A 14,026-nucleotide genomic window follows, 5' to 3' on the forward strand; every position below is an offset into this window, starting at 1 on the left:
CCCGCCCTCCGCCCGAATGCAGCTGAGATAGGCTCCAGCACCATCCGCGTGGTAGAAAATGGATTATGGTGGTACTTGGAGAGACAAGTGAAAAAGGTGGTGCATAAGAAGCCCTGACTTAAATAATGAAATTAAGGCCCTCACAATCAATGTTCCCTCTAATTTTTCATGTGTCTGAGCAAACTCTCAAACTCCCTGAGCATTCCTTGGACGACATGTGAGCAACATCAGACATGCACGCTGTCGCCACCCCAGCATCACACCTGTCCCAAAGCTGACATCATAACAACGTCAATGTTTTATTAATCAAATAACAGCAGTTATTTCCATTATACTACTTTCTAATCTAAATGATTAATTAAAGGCCTACTGAAACCCACTACTACCGACCACACAGTCTGATAGTTTATATATCAATGATGAAATCTTAACATTACAACACATGCCAATATGGCCGGGTTAGCTTACTAAAGTGCAATTTTAAATTTTGCGCGAAATATCCTGCTGAAAACGTCTCGGTATGATGACGCCTGCGCGTGACGTCACGGATTGTAGAGGACATTTTGGGACAGCATGGTGGCCAGCTATTAAGTCGTCTGTTTTCATCGCAAAATTCCACAGTATTCTGGACATCTGTGTTGGTGAATCTTTTGCAATTTGTTCAATGAACAATGGAGACAGCAAAGAAGAAAGCTGTAGGTGGGAAGCGGTGTATTGCGGCAGGTGTTGTGCCGGATAACGCACCCCCGCCGTAGAATGCACCCCCTGACTGTTGTGCCGGATAACACAGCCGGTGTTTCATTGTTTACATTCCCGGACGTTGTTATGATGTCAAGCTTTACCATTGGCCTGTGGAGAACTGGGACAACAGAGACTCTTACCAGGAGGACTTTGAGTTGGATACGCAGACGCGGTACCGTGAGTACGCATGCAGCTGCGGCTTCCAAACATTTGATCGCTTGCCCGTACGTGCGTGCCGCAACTTTGGGGACTTTGGGGAAATATATGTGCTGTATGAACTTTGGGGAGGTGAACAGTACTTTGGGCTGTGGGATTGAGTGTGTTGTGCAGGTGTTTGAGTTGTATTGGCAGGTTATATGGACGGGAGGGGGGAGGTGTTTGTTATGCGGGATTAATTTGTGGCATATTAAATATAAGCCTGGTTGTGTTGTGGCTAATAGAGTATATATATGTCTTGTGTTTATTTACTGTTTTAGTCATTCCCAGCTGAATATCAGGTCCCACCCGCCTCTCACAGCATCTTCCTTATCTGAATCGCTCCCACTGCCCTCTAGTCCTTCACTCTCACTTTCCTCATCCACAAATCTTTCATTCTCGCTCAAATTAATGGGGAAATCGTCGCTTTCTCGGTCCGAATCGCTCTCGCTGCTGGTGGCCATGATTGTAAACAATGTGCGGATGTGAGGAGCTCCACAACTTGTGACGTTACGCGCATATCGTCTGCTACTTCCGGTACAGGCAAGGCTTTTTTATCAGCGACCAAACGTTGCGAACTTTATCGTCGATGTTCTCTACTAAATCCTTTCAGCAAAAATATGCCGAAATGATCAAGTATGACACATAGAATGGACCTGCTATCCCCGTTTAAATAAGAAAATCGCATTTCAGTAGGCCTTTAATCTAAATGGAAATTAAAAAAAAGTTTTCAAGAGCTGTTGTTGTATGTCTTGGGGGTTGCTGTAAAATAATTTAAGACATGCACCCCTTCAGAGATCAAGATTTGTTCCCCTTGAAATATTCACATTTAGCACAATGAGATGTGGACTGTAGCACAAACATGGGATATAGTGGATAACGTCACAATCCTCTGGTGGCTCCTGTGGGCCTAAAATTAGCAGAAGTATTTTTTTCTTTCTAGTGCATACAGCAAATGCAAAGCAATCCGACACAAGTTGAGAGGCTTGAACAGCTGAACAAATACAGTAGAGTGTGGCGCTGCACACACAGGAAGAACATGGAGTCACACGAGGCTTAGCAACATTTGTGTCAGTGGGCCTCGGGCGAGCGACTACCACTTTAATAGTATCTAAGCAGAGATGCACGCTGGGACGGACGTTCTGCTTAAAAGATGGCAAATAAAGTTGGTGACAGTCAATTAACGGGGTCAGAGGCCGCGAGGCGGCTCGTGGCTCGACGCGGTGAGGTGACGAGCGTGCCGGCGTGACAACGTGCGAGCTATAATCGAGCGGCAGGCGTGATAATGAAAGATGCAGTAAAGGTCAGGGGGTACGTGGCGGCGTGCAGCTGACTTACCGTTCTCCTCTGCTTTAACTGCGAGAAGAGAAACAGAAGTGACACATTTGTTAACACTCTCTAAGACATTAGTACTATTACCTCTGCAAATAGTTTCATGTACAGTATAGCAGTTTTTTTTAAAAGGGCAACAGTGAGTAACTATCCCCCTAAAAATGTGTTCATGGAAAATACAGGTAAAAGCCAGTAAATTAGAATATTTTGAAAAACTTGATTTATTTCAGTAATTGCATTCAAAAGGTGTAACTTGTACATTATATTTATTCATTGCACACAGACTGATGCATTCAAATGTTTATTTCATTTAATTTTGATGATTTGAAGTGGCAACAAATGAAAATCCAAAATTCCGTGTGTCACAAAATTAGAATATTGTGTAAGGCTAATACAAAAAAGGGATTTTTAGAAATGTTGGCCAACTGAAAAGTATGAAAATGAAAAATAAGAGCATGTACAATACTCAATACTTGGTTGGAGCTCCTTTTGCCTCAATTACTGCGTTAATGCGGCGTGGCATGGAGTCGATGAGTTTCTGGCACTGCTCAGGTGTTATGAGAGCCCAGGTTGCTCTGATAGTGGCCTTCAACTCTTCTGCGTTTTTGGGTCTGGCATTCTGCATCTTCCTTTTCACAATACCCCACAGATTTTCTATGGGGCTAAGGTCAGGGGAGTTGGCGGGCCAATTTAGAACAGAAATACCATGGTCTGTAAACCAGGCACGGGTAGATTTTGCGCTGTGTGCAGGCGCCGAGTCCTGTTGGAACTTGAAATCTCCATCTCCATAGAGCAGGTCAGCAGCAGGAAGCATGAAGTGCTCTGAAACTTGCTGGTAGACGGCTGCGTTGACCCTGGATCTCAGGAAACAGAGTGGACCGACACCAGCAGATGACATGGCACCCCAAACCATCACTGATGGTGGAAACTTTACACTAGACTTCAGACAACGTGGATCCTGTGCCTCTCCTGTCTTCCTCCAGACTCTGGGACCTCGATTTCCAAAGGAAATGCAAAATTTGCATGGTTGGGTGATGGTTTGGGGTGCCATGTCATCTGCTGGTGTCGGTCCACTCTGTTTCCTGAGATCCAGGGTCAACGCAGCCGTCTACCAGCAAGTTTTAGAGCACTTCATGCTTCCTGCTGCTGACCTGCTCTATGGAGATGGAGATTTCAAGTTCCAACAGGACTTGGCGCCTGCACACAGCGCAAAATCTACCCGTGCCTGGTTTACGGACCATGGTATTTCTGTTCTAAATTGGCCCGCCAACTCCCCTGACCTTAGCCCCATAGAAAATCTGTGGGGTATTGTGAAAAGGAAGATGCAGAATGCCAGACCCAAAAACGCAGAAGAGTTGAAGGCCACTATCAGAGCAACCTGGGCTCTCATAACACCTGAGCAGTGCCAGAAACTCATCGACTCCATGCCACGCCGCATTAACGCAGTAATTGAGGCAAAAGGAGCTCCAACCAAGTATTGAGTATTGTACATGCTCATATTTTTCATTTTCATACTTTTCAGTTGGCCAACATTTCTAAAAATCCCTTTTTTGTATTAGCCTTAAGTAATATTCTAATTTTGTGACACACAGAATTTTGGATTTTCATTTGTTGCCACTTCAAATCATCAAAATTAAATGAAATAAACATTTGAATGCATCAGTCTGTGTGCAATGAATAAATATAATGTACAAGTTACACCTTTTGAATGCAATTACTGAAATAAATCAAGTTTTTCAAAATATTCTAATTTACTGGCTTTTACCTGTATTTTGTGTTTTTTTCTGCTTGCCTCGGATAAAGTATACTGTTTTCACTATAGGCATACCCCATGAGTCCCCCCGATTAGTTAGCTCAAATAGTTCTCCCTTCTTTCCCTGTACCCTCCTCAGGCATGTGATTTGAACTTAATGAAAAAGACTGGAAATAAACCGGGGGAAAAATAGCACAAAAAATAAAACACCATTTAAAGATGTTTTAGCGTTTAAAGAATTGAAAAATTATCAACAGAGTTGACATGAATAACTACCCCATTCACCCAAATGAATCACTATGTCTGTTTCAGTCACGATATTATTTAATGTTATTTAATGGACCACAATGGAAACAAGCCTTTTGGCTTTTTGTGCCATCCATTTGCCTTTTTAAAGCATTACATGGATTCAATTCTTTAAGATGTCAATTAAATTTTCAATCAATCAAATTTAGTCACTATAACTCGTGTTCACAGCCACAGGAACCACATGGGTTAGCCTACTCTATACAGTATTTACAACCTTTCTAGTTAGTGTTCACTTCACAGCCACAGATGGTTCATCTAGTTATTTACATTATTTACACATTACTTTGGTGCATTCACACATTACTTTGGCATTTTTGCTTTGATGGCTCCGACATGAGCCTTCCTGGTAAATGTCTCCTTTTCGTTTCTGCTTTACTGGATTCTGCCTTGGATTTTTTTATAGCCAATTTCTGTCTCTTCGACTCCCTCTCCACTTGTAACTGCTCCAAATGCAAAAATCATGCACAAATCATAAAAAGTATAAACAATGTTTAATCCTTTATCTGAATAGCCATTTGTGATTCATAGCATGAAATAACAAATATCTTGCAGTCATGTTGTTTCTGTTTCAAAATGATTCAACTATTCAATGTCAAAATATAAACAGTAGGTATAATGAACAAAATGTCATCGACTGTCTTGTTCTGAAACACCAATGAAAATGACCTGTAGCATTTAGACAGGCTATACCGGGGGTCGGCAACCCGCGGCTCTAGAGCCGCATGCGGCTCTTTAGCGCCGCCCTAGTGGCTCTCTGGAGCTTTTTCAAAAATGTATGAAAAATGGAAAAAGATGAGGGGAAAAAAATATGTTTTTTGTTTTAATATGATTCCTGTAGGAGGACAAACATGACACAAACCTCCATAATTGTTATAAACCACACTGTTTATATTAAACATTAGGGATGTCCGATAATGGCTTTTTGCCGATATTCCGATATTGTCCAACTCTTTAATTACCGATACCGATATATACAGTCGTGGAATTAACACATTATTATGCCTAATTTGGACAACCAGGTATGGTGAAGATAAGGTCCTTTTTTTTAAAATATTATAAAATAAAAAAAGATAAATAAATTAAAAACATTTTCTTGAATAAAAAAAGAAAGTAAAACAATATAAAAACAGTTACATAGAAACTAGTAATTAATGAAAATGAGTAAAATTAACTGTTAAAGGTTAGTACTATTAGTGGACCAGCAGCACGCACAATCATGTGTGCTTACGGACTGTATCCCTTGCAGACTGTATTGATATATATTGATATATAATGTAGGAACCAGAATATTAATAACAGAAAGAAACAACCCTTTTGTGCGAATTTGTGTAAATGGGGGAGGAAGGTTTTTTGGGTTGGTGCACTAATTGTAAGTGTATCTTGTGTTTTTTATGTTGATTTAATCAAATTTAAAAAACGATACCGATAACAAAAAAAAACCGATACCGATATTTTCCGATATTACATTTTAAAGCATTTATCGGCCGATAATATAGGTATCGTTTTTTTTTATTATCGGTATCGTTTTTTTATTTTTTATTAAATCAACATAAAAAACATCTCTATTAAACATGCTTCACTGATTTGAGTATTTGGCGAGCACTGTTTAGTCCTACTAATTTTGGCGGTCCTTGAACTCACCGTAGTTTGTTTACATGTACAACTTTCTCCGACTTTCGAGGACGTGTTTTATGTCTCTCCTTTTTCTGTCTCATTTTGTGCACCAAACGTTTAACGTTGTGCGTGAATCCACAAAGGTGAGTTTTGTTATACTGCAGGGGGTGTCAAACGTACGGCCCGAGGGCCAGGTCAGGCCTGCAAACAGGTCCTATCCAGCACGAGGGATGAGGAGGAACCACAGATCCCTTCCCCATCAACAACAATGCAAATCTGTGCTTCTCCCTATGTCCGTATACACAGCGGCGTTTTAAAAAGTCATAAATTGTACTTTTTAAAACCGATACCGATAATTTTGATACCGATAATATCCGATATTACATTTTAAAGCACTTATCGGCCTAAAACCAACCATAATAAAACAAACACTTACTGTAATATTTCCACTCTTGCTGGGATGCCGACCGACGGGACGCTCACATAATTCCGTTTAGATGAAGATTCAATCGCAATCCTCACAAAGGGTTAATAAAAAGTTGTCACAACAAGCATCTTTTTCACCATCTGGGGGGACGTGAAAGTGGACCTGAGTGTCAGGTCCATGGTCACATTTGTCTACTAGCAGGTGAAGAAATGCATGAATTATTGTCCTTGCTCCTGATGGGTACTGGTTAGCGCCGTGCATGGCAGCTCCCGCCATCAGTGTGTGAATGGGTGAATGTGGAAATAGTGTCAAAGCGCTTTGAGTTCCTTAGAAAGGTAGAAAAGCGCTATACAAGTACAACCCATTGATGTTATTGACTTGCGTGGAGTGACCATATTTGGTCACTGCATGACTGCAAGCTAATCGATGCTAACATGCTATTTAGGCTAGCAATATGTACATATTGCCTCATTTGTAGGTATATTTGAGGTATTTTAATTTCCTTTAAGTCCTCTTAATTCAATTTATATCTCATGACACACTATCTGTATGTAATATGGCTTTTAATTTTTTTGCGGCTCCAGACAGATTTGTTTTTGTATTATTGGTCCAATATGGCTCTTTCAACATTTTGGGTTGCCGACCCCTGGGCTATACTGTAGCAAAAGTCATCACATGTCTGCCACAATCAGGTGTGTTCTTAAATGTGTATTCCACCTCTTCCAGTTTTGATTTGGGCTTACATGGTAAAAAAAAACCCTCAAATTAATGTTTTGGGCATTGTTTTATCCATACGCATACATTTGTCTCAATGTGGCCAAGTAGACGCATTGTGGGTTTCCTGGATGTCGTCTACATCGCTAAAAGAAAAATCTAAGGAAGAGAATCCCTCTGCCATTTTCCACTAGTTTTTTAAATATATAAATCGCTCGCTTATATATTCCCTCTTCTCTTCTCAGACTCTCTCGTCGTCATTTGGGATGTCTGTTGTGATTTCCTTTCCTGGTTGGGTTATCTTGCCTCTGATTGGCCTGTCCATAATGTTTTGCCCTAATCTTAACCATTGATTGATTGATTGAAACTTTTATTAGTAGATTGCACAGCACAGTACATATTCCGTACAATTGACCACTAAATTGTAACACCCGAATAAGTTTTTCAAGTTGTTTAAGTCGGTAAACCAACCAACCAATCATGGATGTTCTTATACGTAAACCAACAAATCATCATTGATTGTTCCCGTATATTTGGTCCCCTGCCCGTGGAGTTGCACTAGTCTATTGATCTCTTTCTCTTCTCCCTCTATCTTCTTTTGTAGCATGTGGCTTAGCTAACCGCCATATGGGTCCGAAAATAGCTAAGCTACGGAAATTGCTACATGTCTAGCTACTGCCAAGCTACTGGGAAATGTAGTTCAGATACGTAGCTTCGCTACATAACTTCGGTTTTAAAGTTAATCACTTTTAATGGAAAACCGTAGTTTTTACCACTGTAGCCGTAAACCAGAATGGATTATCAAAAACCGTACTCATTACGAGAAAACTGGAGTTGTTGGCAGGTATGGCAAAGAGACGGACCAAGATTTTAACACACATTGTAGGTCGGAAAAAAACAAAGAAAAACGGAAAATATTTTTTGGGATTTTTACAGAGATAAAAAAAGACTGATTTCCGACTATAGACGGAAAAATCACACGCCTGCCTCCTGTACCCACATGTTTTTGTTTTTTAAATTTTCTTCAAAAATATAAATCTTCTGGTTCTGTTCGGGAACACATGGGAAACAATGTAACTAATCCTGTAGCTGCAAAGTCGGGCCTTTAAAATAAAAGCACGCTCGTCAAATAACACAGTTGCGCCACAGTAGGCAGAGTAAGGACGTGTGCTGTTTACCAGGACATTTCCCTTATTTCCACATGTAGATATTGACAGGTATGACCATTAAACAACTATACATTTTGACTTTCAGGTTTGCATAGCAGGTTTAAAAAATTCAGATTCAATTTTTGTCAAGTTGCTATACTTTTCTGGCACCCATTTTTTAAATAAATAAATCACGGTAAATCCATAGTTATTATTGTTTTGATTGTTATAATTATTGTTAATATATATATATATATATATATATATATACAAACATACATATATATATATATATATATATATATATATATATATATATATATATATATATATATATATATATATATATATATATATATATATATACAAACATATATATATATATATATATATATATATATATATATATATATACACAAACATACATATATACATACATACAAAAAGGGACAAGCGGTAGAAAATGAATGGATGGATACATATATATATATATATATTTATACGTTAGGTCAGGAAAAAACACAGAGGCTATTACATCCCTCCAAGCCTGTTTCGCAGGTTTCTCTGCTCCTCAGGGGATTTTTCCTGAAAATCTATATACATATATGTATTTGTATATATTTATATATATCTATAAATATATATGTATATATATCTATATAAATATATATATATATATATATATATATATATATATATATATATATATATATATATATATATATATATATTTATATATATATATATATATATATATAGTATACGGGAAACCTGCGGAACAGACTTGTAGGGATGAAATAGCCTCTATGTTTTTTCTGACCTAACGTATATTCCGCTCTACCCCGACTATACATATATATATACATATACATATATATATATATATATATATATATATACACACATATATGTATATAGAAATATATATGCATGTATATATATATATATATATATATATATATATATATATATATATATATATATATATATATATATATATATATATATATTGTTTAATGTTTTTTTCCCCAACGGAACCTTAAATTACACTGGACTATTAATTCACTGCATATACTCCAATTAATTTTTGATTAGTATAATGAACAGTAAAAATTAATATGTAAATCTTGGCTGCAATTTGTGATCATACTATCAGTGATGTTCCCACTGGAAATGTCGCACTTAATTTCGGGTGCCTTGACAAGTTCTGAATACGCTGTGGTATTTACGGTGCATATTTCAGTCGCTAGATTTACTTTTGCCCGTTTACGATATGGGAATCTTGTTGCATTTTGTTCCGTTGAACTTATGATCGTGTTTATTATAAGTCTTCTTATTGATTTCACAAGGTGACACATGTCTCAGCCTGGTTTGGGATCGCGTGAAATTGACGTGCATCATGTGACTGCTGACGTGGCAACTCTCGTAAATCAAGTTCACATTCTATAAAAATGTCTAAACTGTGACACAAATCTTTAAAGCTGATATCTACAAATGGAGGATTTGAACGCTATTTATTTGACGGATAAAAGCATAACAGTTCAATGAGCATTGGAGCCAAGGCCAACGTCCGGTAAAAGAATATTTGGAATGGAAATGGAAGCATATTAAATACCAAAGTCCTCTTTGAGGGGTCAGTGGAGGAGGCCGTAAAGGCCAACGAGAGTGTCTCATGTCCACCCTGAGGACAAGACACGCTCAGTTCTTTCCCCCCGTCTTCCTTAAATAGCCGCACAAACTTGACCTCGCTAACGCTTCATAAATTTACGCCTACGCCGTTTGCAAATCTGAATAAGTCAATGCTGATGGTCTCATGACATGTTGGAGATGAAGCAGCTGCCGCTCACACGTTAATATCCATCGCTACGGTCTCTTTGCAGTTTGGCAAGTGCCCCGGGAGCGCCATGATGTGTTAGTTAGGGGTAATAGTATGAAATGAAGATAATTATTGCAATATGAAGCTTTTTGGCAAGCGTTTATGGAATGTAGGCCTTACAGATGTGTTAGTAAAGAAACATGGATAGAAACATTCAAATGGGATTTTTAAGATGCATTAAAAGGTTGTTGCTTCTTATTACTTTGCCCAATTATTGTTATGATTCATACATACATACAGTACATACAGGTAAAAGCCAGTAAATTAGAATATTTTGAAAAACTTGATTTATTTCAGTAATTGCATTCAAAAGGTGTAACTTGTACATTATATTTATTCATTGCACACAGACTGATGCATTCAAACGTTTATTTCATTTAATTTTGATGATTTGAAGTGGCAACAAATGAAAATCCAAAATTCCGTGTGTCACAAAATTAGAATATTACTTAAGGCTAATACAAAAAAGGGATTTTTAGAAATGTTGGCCAACTGAAAAGTATGAAAATGAAAAATATGAGCATGTACAATACTCAATACTTGGTTGGAGCTCCTTTTGCCTCAATTACTGCGTTAATGCGGCGTGGCATGGAGTCGATGAGTTTCTGGCACTGCTCAGGTGTTATGAGAGCCCAGGTTGCTCTGATAGTGGCCTTCAACTCTTTTGCGTTTTTGGGTCTGGCATTCTGCATCTTCCTTTTCACAATACCCCACAGATTTTCTATGGGGCTAAGGTCAGGGGAGTTGGCGGGCCAATTTAGAACAGAAATACCATGGTCCGTAAACCAGGCACGGGTAGATTTTGCGCTGTGTGCAGGCGCCAAGTCCTGTTGGAACTTGAAATCTCCATCTCCATAGAGCAGGTCAGCAGCAGGAAGCATGAAGTGCTCTAAAACTTGCTGGTAGACGGCTGCGTTGACCCTGGATCTCAGGAAACAGAGTGGACCGACACCAGCAGATGACATGGCACCCCAAACCATCACCCAACCATGCAAATTTTGCATTTCCTTTGGAAATCGAGGTCCCAGAGTCTGGAGGAAGACAGGAGAGGCACAGGATCCACGTTGCCTGAAGTCTAGTGTAAAGTTTCCACCATCAGTGATGGTTTGGTGTGCCATGTCATCTGCTGGTGTCGGTCCACTCTGTTTCCTGAGATCCAGGGTCAACGCAGCCGTCTACCAGCAAGTTTTAGAGCACTTCATGCTTCCTGCTGCTGACCTGCTCTATGGAGATGGAGATTTCAAGTTCCAACAGGACTTGGCGCCTGCACACAGCGCAAAATCTACCCGTGCCTGGTTTACGGACCATGGTATTTCTGTTCTAAATTGGCCCGCCAACTCCCCTGACCTTAGCCCCATAGAAAATCTGTGGGGTATTGTGAAAAGGAAGATGCAGAATGCCAGACCCAAAAACGCAGAAGAGTTGAAGGCCACTATCAGAGCAACCTGGGCTCTCATAACACCTGAGCAGTGCCAGAAACTCATCGACTCCATGCCACGCCGCATTAACGCAGTAATTGAGGCAAAAGGAGCTCCAACCAAGTATTGAGTATTGTACATGCTCATATTTTTCATTTTCATACTTTTCAGTTGGCCAACATTTCTAAAAATCCCTTTTTTGTATTAGCCTTAAGTAATATTCTAATTTTGTGACACACGGAATTTTGGATTTTCATTTGTTGCCACTTCAAATCATCAAAATTAAATGAAATAAACATTTGAATGCATCAGTCTGTGTGCAATGAATAAATATAATGTACAAGTTACACCTTTTGAATGCAATGACTGAAATAAATCAAGTTTTTCAAAATATTCTAATTTACTGGCTTTTACCTGTATGTTAAGTTGCAGCTATTTAAAATAGTTTTGTCAATTTGTTCTGGTCTGAAACAAATTGGCCCTTTGAAACATATCTTTGTCTTTGTGTGTTGTAAGTAGACCACATTGCTTAGCAGAGTTCAGTGATGCAAATGCATGTCAACTTGATCAACAGATTGTATTATTCTCCAGTGCAATAACAGTACTAAAATGAAGGCTAAAAGGGCATTAAATGGGGCCTTAAAAAAATAAAATAAAAATATATAAGTAACTAAATAGTTACTTTTCACAGTAACGCATTACTATTTGGTTTAAGTAACTGAGTTAGTAACTGAGTTACTTTTGAAATAAAGTAACTAGTTACTGGTTTTCAGTAACTAACCCAACACTGTTCACCACACCTAGTGTGTGCGTGACTATCAGTGGTACTTTAACTTTTAACTTTAACATCACTTTCACCTTTTTTGTAGGCACCTCATGGCAAAGATGGAGAGGAGACTATGTTGCTACGATTTTTTTTATTTTTTTTTTATTCAGTTGTGTTTCTCACCTTCTTTATCAAAAGTGCTGGCACTCACAACTTTCTTTGGCTTATTTTGCAGTTGTACTCAATGAAAATAAAGCAAAGAGTCACAATGTTTGGCTGTGTACAAAAAAACTTGTTTTTGTGTACATTTTCTTCAAAAACGAAAGCACGCAATAAGCAGGGCGTACAAAAACCGAGGTACCACTGTACTCAAACTCTTTTTATTATTATCTCATTATTATAGCAAACCTTAATGTATTTCTGCCATCTGGGGTCCCGGTGGTCTCTTTAATATAATAGTTTCCTCTTTATTTAGCACCATTACTTATTTCTGGTTGCCTTGACAAGTTATGAATATATTTTTTTGTGTGTTTTAGTGATTTTAGACTGCCATTAGGGATTTTAGACTGCCAGCGCGGATTACTGCGCCTGACAGCCGTTACCTTTTGACTCCTGGCTGTCCCGCAGCAACAGCATGCGTCAATTTGTACACATTAGGGCCTGTGATATGCATGCAACTGTCACCTGGCTCCATCTGGCGACGAGTAAAGGAGGACTGGCGTCTCGGTTGTTGCCGTGGCAACAGTGTGGATGCACATCTATTAAAAGTTAGCACAACAGCCTAATGTTAGCGGGCTTGGAAATCCGACAGCTGCTCTAAAGGTGTGTTGGGTTTACATGAGCAACTTCTCAGTAGGGGAAAGTACGTAAGGAATTCTGCACAATTGGCATACAACACAACAAAAACTTTATCTCTGATTTCCGATCAACATTTAAATTTAAAGTACTTGTGTCTACTAACACTCCCCGTCGCTCTTTAATTGATATTTTTTGCCCCCAACAAAAGAAGTTAACAAGTTAATAGGTTTAGCAGGAGTTGGGATTGTTCACTGAAACAGCGCCCCTAGCGTTTCGGCAGGGAACTGCACGTCACACACTCACCATCAACAAAGAGCTGTTCAAGTACCAGTAGAGTGGAAAATCAAGTTGCTTTTATATAGAAACTATTATCATATATATCTGATGTATGACACCTGAAGACTTACAAAGTGTACGAGTCAATAGATATGATCAAAATAGTGTCAATCTCACATATATTCGCAGACACGTCATCGCTTGACGTAGAGCAGGGGTGTCAAAACATACGGCCCGTGGGCCGCAACAGGCCCGCGAACAGGTTTTATTCGGCCCGCGGGATGAGATAGCTAAGTAAAAAAAATGAGCCGAAATTTTGGAACGAAAAAAACTGTTGTTTCAAATGTGTCCACTAGATGTCGCCATAGCAATTATTTGTATCTTTGTAGATGATGCTACATATGTAAAAAAATAAATAAACCACATGATGTTAGTGCAATAACATCCTGTAATTTGATTTTGATATTATTTTTTTATCTTGAAAGATTGAAAATGAACACCAATGACTTGACTGACGATCATTATCACATAATTTATTCAAAAAATATAAATAACGACAAATAAAGGTAGAACACTATTAACCGCAACATGTAAGTGTAAAAAAAACAACACAAAAACATTAGATTTGTACATTTTCAGAATGTGCTTGTTTTATTTTT

At 38.6% G+C, this 14,026-nt stretch overlaps 1 protein-coding gene across 1 annotated transcript in view; it reads right to left on the reverse strand.

Annotated features, from left to right (window-relative positions):
• Positions 1–14,026, reverse strand: part of mybpc2b (myosin binding protein Cb) — a 100,897-nt gene that overhangs the window by 76,838 nt on the left and 10,033 nt on the right. The window contains exon 2 of the mRNA XM_061967696.1: positions 2,275–2,292. Coding sequence (XP_061823680.1) covers positions 2,275–2,292 — 18 coding nt within the window. The remainder of the gene's footprint in view (positions 1–2,274; positions 2,293–14,026) is intronic.

Source organism: Nerophis lumbriciformis, linkage group LG11 (genome assembly GCF_033978685.3).
Source record: "Nerophis lumbriciformis linkage group LG11, RoL_Nlum_v2.1, whole genome shotgun sequence".
NCBI classification, from domain to species: domain Eukaryota; kingdom Metazoa; phylum Chordata; class Actinopteri; order Syngnathiformes; family Syngnathidae; genus Nerophis; species Nerophis lumbriciformis.